This window comes from Henckelia pumila, chromosome 3 (assembly GCF_033568475.1).
Source record: "Henckelia pumila isolate YLH828 chromosome 3, ASM3356847v2, whole genome shotgun sequence".
In the NCBI taxonomy this organism is placed as follows: domain Eukaryota; kingdom Viridiplantae; phylum Streptophyta; class Magnoliopsida; order Lamiales; family Gesneriaceae; genus Henckelia; species Henckelia pumila.
Window position 1 is genome coordinate 113,956,524 of NC_133122.1, and position 11,424 is coordinate 113,967,947.

At 39.8% G+C, this 11,424-nt stretch overlaps 1 protein-coding gene across 1 annotated transcript; it reads left to right on the top strand.

Moving 5' to 3' along the window:
• The first annotated feature begins 7,228 nt into the window (after nucleotides 1-7,228).
• LOC140889328 (uncharacterized) lies at nucleotides 7,229-10,987 on the top strand. Its single transcript, XM_073297046.1, has 4 exons — nucleotides 7,229-8,155; nucleotides 9,126-9,303; nucleotides 9,594-9,693; nucleotides 10,732-10,987. The coding sequence occupies exons 1-4, from the start codon at nucleotides 7,229-7,231 to the stop codon at nucleotides 10,985-10,987; spliced, it is 1,461 nt and encodes a 486-aa protein (XP_073153147.1).
• The last annotated feature ends 437 nt before the right edge of the window (nucleotides 10,988-11,424 follow it).

Below are 11,424 nucleotides of genomic sequence, written 5' to 3' on the forward strand. Positions count from 1 at the left end.
TATTTCTCAGGTGATATCTTATATTCAGACGAGGAAGCTGTTGAGACGGGGTTGCCGAGGTTTTCTAGCGAGTATTGTCACAGCCTCAGAACCATCTAGTAGATCATTATCAGAGATAGAAGTGGTTCGTGATTTTCAAGACATCTTTCCGGAGGATGTTGCAGGAATTCCACCAGTGAGAGATGTGGAGTTCAGTATCGACTTAGTGCCAGACACCGTGCCTATCTCAAAGGCACCGTACCGACTTGCTCCTACCGAGATGAAAGAGTTAAAGGAACAGATTCAGGAGTTATTAGAGAAAGGCTTTGTTCGTCCTAGATTTTCTCCATGGGGAGCTCCAGTGTTATTTGTGAAGAAGAAGGATGGTAGTATGAGACTGTGCATCGATTATGGAGAGCTCAACAGGGTCACAATAAAGAATAAGTACCCACTGCCGAGGATAGAGGACTTATTTGATCAGTTGCAGGGAGCTTCGGTGTTCTCCAAGATTGACCTGCGATCTGGATATCATCAGCTGCGAGTTAAGGATGCAGATGTGTCCAAGACTGCTTTCCGGACACGTTATGGGCATTACGAGTTCTTAGTAATGCCATTTGGGCTGACCAATGCTCCAGCGGTTTTCATGGATCTCATGAACTGGGTATTTCAGCCGTATCTTGATCAGTTCATCATAGTCTTCATTGATGATATCTTGATCTACTCTAGGAGCATTGAGGAGCATAGGAAGCATCTACAGACAGCCTTGCAGACTTTGAGGGAGCAGCGTTTGTATGCCAAGTTCAGCAAGTGCGAGTTTTGGCTTGAGCAAGTTGCATTTCTTGGTCACATTATTTCGAGAGATGGGATTGCAGTGGATCAGTCGAAGGTTGAGGCAGTGCAAAAATGGGGTATTCCAAGGAATGCTTCGGAGATTCGCAGTTTCTTGGGTTTGGCAGGATATTATAGGAAGTTAATCAAGGGTTTTTCCTCTATTGCAGTACCCTTGACTTCCTTAACCAAGAAGAATGCGAAGTTTATTTGGAGTTCAGACTGTCAGAGGAGCTTCGATCAGCTGAAGGAAGCACTCACTACCGCACCGGTTTTAGCGATGACAGTACCACACGAGGAGTTAGTGGTATACACCGACGCGCCTAAGCTAGGGTTAGGCGCAGTACTTATGCAGGCAGTTGAAGATTCATGAGCAGAACTACCCAACACATGACTTGGAGTTAGCAGCAGTGGTCTTCGCTTTGAAAATCTGGAGACACTATCTGTATGGCGAGAAGTGCAAGATTTTCACTAATCATAAGAGCCTCAAGTACTTCTTCACTCAGAAGGAGTTGAACATGAGGCAACGGAGATGGTTGGAGTTGGTGAAGGATTACGACTGTGACATTAGCTACCATCTAGGTAAAGCTAATGTAGTGGCCGATGCTTTGATTCGGAAGTCGTCAATAGCATCGTGTTTGACAGTGCAGTTACCACTGCAGAGCGAGATTCAGAGGTTTGATTTGGAGTTTTACTCGAGTGGTCATGCACTGAGCTTGTCAGTGTTGACGGTGCAACCGATTCTACGAGATCGGATCAGAGATGGACAGCCTACTGATGAGGAGTTCCAGCGTTGGAGGCAGAGAGATGAGGCCAAGGGTGGTCTTCTTTATACAGTTGTGGATGGCATTTTTCAGTACCGTGGTAGGATGTGGGTACCGAATGTCGATCAGTTGAGAGCTGAGATTTTAGCAGAGGCTCACACATCTCCGTACTCAATTCACCCCGGAAGTACGAAGATGTACCGAGATTTATAGCTATTGTATTGGTGGCCCGGGATGAAGAGAGACATCGGGAGAGTTGTGTCAGAGTGCTTGACTTGTCAGCAGGTCAAGGCAGAGCATCAGCGTCCAGCAGGACTTCTTAGACCTCTTCCTATTCCGGAATGGAAATGGGAGAACATTACGATGGACTTTGTAGTTGGTTTACCGAGGAGTGCCAGAGGTTGCACAGCTATTTGGGTGATCGTGGATAGACTCACCAAGTCAGCTCATTTCTTGCCGGTGAGGACTACTTACTCATTGACGCAGTATGCAGATCTTTACATCAAGGATATTGTTAGACTGCATGGCATACCAGTGACGATAGTATCGGACAGAGATCCGGGATTTACGTCTGCATTCTGGAAGAGTTTGCACACAGCTTTGGGGACTCGGCTATTATTCAGTACAGCGTTCCATCCCCAGACAGATGGTCAGTCGGAGAGGGTGATCCAGATTCTTGAGGATCTACTGAGAGCTTGTGTCATTGATTTTTAGGGCTCTTGGGAGACTAGACTGCCATTAGTGGAGTTTACCTATAACAACAGCTTTCAGTCGTCTATAGGTATGGCTCCTTATGCAGCTCTCTACGGGAGGAGATGTAGATCGCCAGTGCATTGGGATGAGGTTGGCGAGAGGATTTTACTTGGTCCCAAGATTGTACAGCAGACTGCCGATATTGTGACACAGATACGGGATCGTATGAGGACAGCTTAGAGTCGGCAGAAGAGTTATGCTGATACCCGACGACGAGATCTTGAGTTTGCAGTGGGTGATCATGTGTTTCTGAAAGTATCACCTATGAAAGGGGTGATGAGATTCGGACGCAGAGGCAAGTTGAATCCTAGATATATAGGGCCATTCGAGATCTTGGAGAGAGTGGGCACGTTGGCCTACCGTTTAGCTCTACCACCAGGGCTAGCGGCAGTGCACAATGTATTCCATGTATCCATGCTTCGGAGATACATCTCGAACCCGTCACATGTGTTGGATTTTGAGCCTCTTCAGTTGACACCGGAGTTAGCATTTGAGGAGAGGCCTATACGGATCTTGGCTAGGGAGGAGCGCAGATTGAGGACGCGGGTCATACCGATGGTCAGAGTCCAGTGGCTGAATCACTCAGAGGAGGAAGCTACTTGGGAGACCGAGGCAGACATGAGGACTCGCTACCCGGAGTTGTTTGGGTAAGTACCTTAATTTCGAGGACGAAATTCAAATTAAGGGGGGGGAGAATTGTAGCACCCAGTATTTTTAGTACGTAAATTCGCATGCATAATTAGGAATTTTATTTATTTAGAATTTTAAATTTATGGGTTAAATAATTATGTGAAATTATTTGTGCATGTTTTAAGTTATTTTCAAGCATTTAACCCATAATTAGAGATTTTTCATGATTTATGGAAATTAGTTATTTTATCGCGTAGACGAGACCGTGGACGGACGAGATGAAAAATTTCTACCCAAATTATTTTATGAGTCTTTTTAGAGCCCAAAAATATTATTTTGAGTTTTATGCCCTCAAAATTATCAGTATTTAATTTTATATAACTTTAGGAGTCCGTTTTTACCCAAATTAAGCCATGTTATTGACTTTTTATTATCTTTAAAAATCCCCTAATTTAATATTTCGAGATTGTGATATTTTATTTAAGTTATCAATATTTTAAAAACTTAGGAACCTTTGTAATTATGTTATTATCTCCTAGATTATCTATTTTTCCAAAATTATTATCCTAAACTACCCAAACCATCGCCCAAATCCCATATCACACGCTCATTCCATCTTCTACTCACCCTAAGCGCCCACAGCCGCCTCCATCACCTTCCCAATCGGCCAGCAGGCCCTAAGTCACCATAGCCGATTTTTGTTGAAGCTTCAAGTGGTTGTCGTCCCGGAATCGTCGCCTACGCATTCTAGCTCTCATCGTCGGTGATAGGCATGTTTAATTCTTTCTTAACACCATATAAGCTATTTAATGCACTGATGTCAGATTTTTTTTGAGGCAATTCACGTTTTATGTTTAGTTCTTGGCTAGAACATGGTAAACTCATGATTTTGGCTTTGTTTCATGCAAAACCCCACGTTTTCTGTTATGGGATTGGATCGGTCTGCTGGTTCAAGAGTCAAGGGGTGTGTTGGGGTCCTAGGAGTCAAGCCATGGCCAGGGTTAAGGCTGGAACAGGGCTAGAGTCGAGTTGCATCAGATTTGGGTCCATGGGTTCGCAGGTTAGGGTTTGGGAGAAGAGGGGTCGGCTGGTGCATGCAGGGCCGAGAACCAGCCGACCCGTGGCCAGGTTAGGACCGGCAGGACCTTGGGAAGGTCCTGCCGGTGGTGGTCCGGCCAGTCATGGTCGGACTGGAGCGGCAGCAGCCCTTGAAGGCCTGCTGCACGCAGCCGAGGGCAGCTGAGAGGGGGCTTTGGGTTATGGGTTTGGGGTGGGTTCTGGGTCAGGTTGTTGGGTCCGGGTCGGGTCTGGGAAGTCATGGGTTATGTTAGTTGGTTCCGGGTCCGGGTTAAGTGAGTCGGGCTCGGGTATTTTTATTGTTAAGTTTTTAAGTTTAATTAAGTGTTAAATGGGCCTAATTAAATCCAAAAATTTAATTGGGTTTCATTTAATTATTTGAGTTGAATTTAATTGTTATTGGGCTTAATTAAATTAAATTAAGTTAGCCCGATAATTTTTATGGGCTTGGAAGCCCATGGAAGTTATTGGGCCAGTCTTTGGGCTTTTGGGCCCATTTGGCCAAATTAAGTTGTTATTGGGCCACGTATGTGCTAATGGGCTTTAATTGCTTTATTGGGCTTAGAAATGTGTTAATGGGCTTAAGTATGTTAATGGGCCAGTCTCAGTGTTAATGGGTCAGGATTTAAGAAAATGGGCTTGAGTGTGAGGGCCAGCAGTTCAGTACAAACCATGAGAAATTGCATGTGTCCTATTATATATTTAATTATTTTATGCATGAAAGTTATTTTAGTATTTATATGATAGTATAAAAATTAAATTAAATATATATGAAGGACACACAATTTTATTTAAGTACGTGCATTCATGAAATAATTTTTATGGCATGATTTAATGTTTAAGGTTGAGCAAGAAAATAATTTTATGTTGGAAGTTGAAGTAGTGTGACAATTTAAAGGGGGCAAGCCCCCACATGTTAAGGGCAGTTTACTGTCAATTTAAGGGTAGTTTACTACCAGCAAGAGGTGATTCGTCACCGCCGCGTACGTTGGTTTTAAGAAACTGATCAGTCGAACCATATAAGTTTAAGGTTACACTATGGATATGACCATGCGATGTTAGAAAAACGGTATGCTCAACAATGTTTATGTATGTATTATATGATTATATTTAAGATCAAGTTTAAGCAAGATTTTAAGTTATGATTCACGATTTTTAAGCATGCTCATTCATGTATATGTTATGTATTAGTACTTCAGTGATTTAAGTTATTTTTAATCCTTGTTATGTTAGCATGTTGGGCCTCTAGGCTCACTACACTTATATGGTGCAGGTGAGTACGTAGAGGAAGATGTAGTACCTACCGGCGGCGAGGACGTATGAGCGGACAGGCAGTGATCCCCCGCAGCCGTCGTTTGAGTCATTATGAATATTTTTAAGAATTTTAAACTCTGTTATTTATTTATTTCTTTTAAGTCTTTTCAGTGGCAAATTTTAACACTATTTTTATTAAGTAATTTATTGCATGTAAACTTTTAAGTTAATTGTTTTGACAGTATTTTATTTAAGTTTGACTCAGATATTTAAGTATAAAATGTTGCATTTTATTTATTTTTAAATCTTTTTATTGTTGTGCATATATGTATGGGCATGTATGTACATTTATTTCACTTAGGATATAAAAAAAAAAAAAAAATTCCGCATATGTTATTTTAGAAAATTTGGTCGTTTCACTTCGGCGTGTTGTGTGTTTGTGCGGGATTTTGATATTTTGATGTTATTTTCCTATTTTTGAGAGTTTTAATTATATGAAAAACTTTCTAGATGATATCTTTGATATCTTTAGGCTATATTTTGCATTATCTTTTATTTTTGATTGTAAACTATAAATACTTTTGTTTGATTCATTAATAATAATTCAGATTCAGTTTATACACAAATTATTGAAATTATCTCTAGAATTTTATTCAAAGCTTTGCTTTGACTTTTCAAATCAAACTTTTTCCAGTTTAATTACTTGGAAGCATTTGTCGATTGCTTCTCACTGAATATTATCAGATAAAAGTTATTTGAAGGTTTTCTTTGGTTTCAATTGTCGTGATTTTTGTTGTTAATCGTACCGTCGATTAAAGGTGGGAATCCAAAATTCTATCACTTTTACTTGTTTCAAAAATTGCGCAAAACTTTGGATCTTTTGTTTATTGATTAGAGGGTGCGATTCAGATTTGTAATCGTTTTTGCTAATCTTACACATCAAGATTCAAATCATTTGGTATCAAAGCCAAGGTTTTGAATCAAGTAAGTATCCTATATACATCTAAATTTGTTCTTCGTTCTTCACCCTTTGTTCTTCATCTGAGTCTATCTCATATCAAATTTCTGTGTCATTTTTTTCAAACTTGTTATCCAAGTCTCGTGTCTTGTGCTACAAGTTATAAATTGCAAAAAAAAGTAGCTTGTGGCCAATTTCTTTGTCTTTGTTCATTCTTGGGCGCGAGTCAAAGTCAATTTGTCCATAAAATTTCTTACTTGTATTCGTCAATCTTTGTGGGTCAATTTTCAGGCGTCTAAAACTTTTAAAACTTGAGGTTTGAATTTTATTCTACAAAGCAAATCCTCTACATAAATTTGAGTGAAAAAAAGAGTGATTGAGTGATTCATTTGGAGTGAACTGTGAGAACTTGTGTGAGAAAATTTATTACTAACAATTTTCTTGCAGGTACCATGAATCCTAATAAAGATTTTTGTAAAAGTGTGAACCAATGAATTTCTAAGGTTCAAATGGAGGTGTTGATGGGGCAGTTGACTAGGGTGATGAGATCGGAGTTAGAACCCCTTCATGAGCAGATGAGTAAATTGGAGTAGAGCAGTGGTAGTGGAAAAAAAATAAAAATAGGAAGGGGAATGATTTTGAAGACGATGGGGAAAGTTTGAATTGGGATGGGGAGAGAATAGTACATGGGGGTAGGCATAGGCGAGAGGCTGTGCGTGGAAAATATATGGAGGGCAGTAAGGAGGATGGGAATGTTAGTAGCATTAAGATGAAAATTTCAGCGTTTCATGGGAAATCTGATCCGGAAGCGTATCTGGAATGGGAGAAGCGTGTGGAGTTTGTTTTCGATTGCCATCACTATTCTGATCTTAAAAAAGTGAGGTTGGCAGTGGTTGAGTTTGTAGACTATGCATTAATCTGGTGGGATCAATTAGTGACCACTAAAAGGAGGTGTGGAGAGCCGCCTATCGAGACATGGGAAGAGATGAAACATGTCATGAAGAAGCGTTTTGTTCCTAACCATTATTATCGTGAAATGTACAGGCGTCTACAGACTTTGAGGCAGGGTCCAAGGAGTGTGGAGAATTACTACAAGGAGTTGGAGACCACGATAATCTGGACCAACATCGAGGAGAATAATGAAGCCACAATAGCTCGATTTTTGTGCGGTTTGAATAGAAAAATCCAAGACCAATTGGAACTTCGCCACTGTTTAGATTTGGATGAAATGGTGCAGACGGCCATGAAGGTGGAGCAGCAACTCAAGAGAAGACGGTCTGGATGTTCTCCTTTAGGTGGAGGATCGTTGACTTCTTGGTGTCCGAACATTTCAAAACGGGAGGACAACAAGCCGGTGTCCAAACCAAAATATGAAACCAAATCAAAGGCACCAAAGCAAGTGGTTAAAGGTACATCTGAAACTTTCAATACTCTATCTAGAGATATTAAATGTTTTAGTTGTCAAGGTATTGGCCATATTTATAGTCAATGCCCAAATAAAAAATTAATGATTATTAATGCTTGTGGTGATGTGGAGTCTGAGAGTGATGAGGAAAATTGTGATGGTATACCTGCGTTGGTAGATCCTGATGATGAGGATGGGTTTGGGGCTGTTGTTGGTGAGCTATTGGTGAGTAGGAGAGTGTTACATGCACAACTTAGAGAGGAAGAGGAGAGTCAGAGAGAAAATCTTTTTCATACTCGTTGTTTTGTGAATGGGAAGGTGTGCAGCCTTATTATTGATGGGGATAGTTGTACCAATGTAGCGAGTTGCGAGCTTGTGGAAAAACTGGGGTTGTCTCTCTTGAAGCATCCTCAACCATATAGGTTGCAATGGTTCAATGACTGTGCAGAGGTGAGAGTTAATAGGCGAGTAGTGGTTCCATTTTCTATTGGCAAATATGTTGATGAGGTGTGTGTGACGTAGTCCCTATGCAAGCATGTCATATTTTATTGGGTAGACCATGCCAGTTTGATAGGAGAGTGGTCCATGATGATTTTAAAAATAAATATTCTTTTGTAATGAACAAAGAGACTAGTGTATTGTTGCCTATGACTCCAAATCAAGTATTGGAGGATCAAGTGAAATAGAAAAAGAGAGATGAAGCTGAAAAAAAATTGATCAAAAAAGTGAGATGGCCTTAGAAAAAAATAATGATACAAAAAAAGATGAAAAAAATTGAGCGAAAAGAGGCTGAAAAAAATATATGTATAGCCCAAAAGAGTGAGTTGAAAGATGTTATGAATTCTCAAATTTCACTTGTGTTGATGATTTATAAGGAGGTACTCCTTAACACAAGTGATATAGTCGGAGATCTTCCGAGCGTTGTTGTTTCTCTATTGCAGGAATTCGATGATTTATTTCCGGAGGAGCTACCTCAAGGATTACCACCTTTGAGGGGAATTGAACACCAAATTGACTTGGTACCCGGGAATGCATTGCCGAATCGTCCAGGTTATAGGAGCAATCCTGAGGAAACTAGGAGTTGCAACGACTGGTAAGTGAGCTTTTAGATAAAGGTTTTGTGTGTGAGTCAATGTCACCATGTGTTGTACCTGTGTTGTTAGTACCTAAAAAGGATGGATCTTGGCGTATGTGTGTTGATTGTAGATCTATAAATAACATTACCATCAAGTATAGACATCATATTCCTAGACTAGATGATATGTTAGATGAATTGCATGGTACTTGTGTGTTTAGCGAAATTGATCTTAAAAGTGGTTATCATCAAATTAGGATGAGAGAGGGATACGAATGGAAAACTGCATTTAAAATAAAGTATGGGTTGTATGAATGGATGGTTATGCCTTTTGGTTTGACTAATGCACCTAGTACTTTTATGCGTCTCATGAATCATGTTTTGCATGCGTTTATTGGAAAGTTTGTGGTGGTGTATTTTGATGATATACTAGTATATAGTAAAAACTTGGATGATCATGTCGAACATTTAAGAGTTGTTTTAATCACATTACGTGCTGAACATTTATATGTTAACCTGAAAAAATATGTGTTTTGTACAAACGAACTCGTGTTTCTTGGTTTTTTTGTGAGTGCACAAGGTGTGAGGGTTGATTAAGAGAAGGTAAGTGTCATTCAATATTGACCGACGCCTATATCGATTGGTCAATTTCATAGTTTTCACGGGATTGCGAGTTTTTACAGAGGTTCGTGAAGGATTTTAGCACATTGGCGGCGCCTATGACTGCGGTCATCAAGGAAAACGTTTCATTCCATTGGGGCGAGAAGCAAGAGAAGTCTTTTAATATCATTAAGCAAAAGTTTGTTAATGCTCCTTTACTTGTTTTACCTGATTTTACTAATATGTTTGAAATTGAATGTGATGCATCAGGTGTAGGAATTGGAGGCGTTTTGACGCGAGGGGGAAGGCCAGTGGTGTACGTCAACGAGAAATTGAGTGGAGCGTCTTTGAATTATCCTACCTACGACAAGTAGTTCTATGCATTGGTGAGGGTACTCGAGACATGGCAGCATTACTTGAGACCAAAAGAGTTCGTGATTCACACGAATCATGAGTCCTTGAAGCATCTCAAGGGGTAAAAAAAGTTGAATAAAAGACATGCCAAATGGGTAGCGTTCGTAGAGACTTTTTCTTATGTAATCAAGTAAAAGAAAGGTAAGGAGAATGTAGTGGCGGATGCATTTTCACGAAGGTACGTGCTCTTAACTACTTTAGATTCTAAATTTTTGGGGTTTGAGCATGTGAAAGAGTTTTATGTGAGTGATGTTGATTTTGGTGAGATTTATGCATCATGTATGCGTGGTCCAAAGGATAAAATTTTTTTGCATGATGGCTATTTGTTTAAAGAGGATAAATTGTGCATTCCTAAGACTTCAATTAGGGAGTTACTTGTTAGGGAATCGCATAGTGGTAGTTTAATGGGGAATTTTGGCGTGGCTAAGACATATCAAATTTTTCATGAACATTTTTATTGGCCGCATATGAAGCATGATGTTGAGAGTATGTGTCAGCAGTGTGTGAATTGTAAGAAAACAAAGTCTAGATCACAACCACATGGGTTATATACGCCACTTCCAGTACCTAAAGAACCATGGGTAGATATTTCTATGGATTTTGTTCTTAGGTTACCGAGGTCTAAGAAGGGGAGGGATTTTATTTATGTTATGGTTGATAGGTTTTCAAAAATGGCTCATTTTATTGCATGTCACAAATCATATGATGCTTCGCATGTTGCAGATTTGTTCTTTAATGAGATTGTGAGATTGCATGGCATGGCTAGAAGTATTTTTTCTGATAGGGATACTCGGTTTTTGAGTTACTTTTGGAAAATATTGTGGTATAAACTTGAAACTAAGTTGTTGTTTTTTACTAGTTGTCATCCACAAACTGATGGACAAACTGAGGTAGTTAATCAAACTTTAGGGACATTGTTGCGCTCTATCATTAAAAAAAACTTGAAAAATTGGGAAGATTGTTTGTCATTTATCGAATTTGCTTATAATCATAGTGTGCATTCTACTACGAATTATTCACCTTTTGAAGTTGTTTATGGTTTTAACCCATTGACTCCGTTGGATTTGATGTCATTACCTATGAGTGAAAGGGTTAATATGGATGGGAAGAAGAAAGCTAAGTTTGTGAAGACCTTGCATGAGAAAGTACGTGAGAATATCGAGAAAAAGAATGTGAGTATACCAAGCAAGCGAACAAGGGAAGGAAGAAGGTTGTATTTGAACCCGGTGATTAGGTTTGGTTGCGTCTGAGAAAAGAGAGTTTTTCGGAGAAGAGGCGTTCAAAGTTGTTACCTCGTGGGGATGGTCCTTTTCAAGTCGTGGAGCGAATCAACGATAATGCCTACAAACTATATTTGCCAGGTGAGTATAATTTGAGTACTACATTTAATGTTTCTGACTTATCTTTGTTTGATGTAGGAGACGAACGAGATTTGAGGACAAATCCTTTTCAAGAAGGAAAGGATGATGTGATCATGGATAGCTCGTATGTGGATTAAGCGGCAAGTGGAGTTCGAGATCCTTTGGATTTGCCACGAGGGCCAATAACGAGGAGTCGAGATAAAAAATTCAAGAAGGCACTTCAAAAGCTGATGCTAAATTACCAAGATGGAGTTGGAGCACTCGAGGATCAATTTGGGAGTTGCATATGCGTCCTTGAGGTGTTAGAAGTTAAAAGGAATAAAGAA

Bases quoted from the DNA above. Each gene is read 5' to 3' on its own strand.
- LOC140889328 (XM_073297046.1), top strand. From the start codon at position 7,229: ATGAAACATGTCATGAAGAAGCGTTTTGTTCCTAACCATTATTATCGT. The intron at 8,156-9,125 runs GTGTGTGTGACG...TTTATTGGAAAG, and splicing joins TTGGCAAATATGTTGATGAG to TTTGTGGTGGTGTATTTTGA. The intron at 9,694-10,731 runs GTAGTTCTATGC...TTATAATCATAG, and splicing joins AATTATCCTACCTACGACAA to TGTGCATTCTACTACGAATT.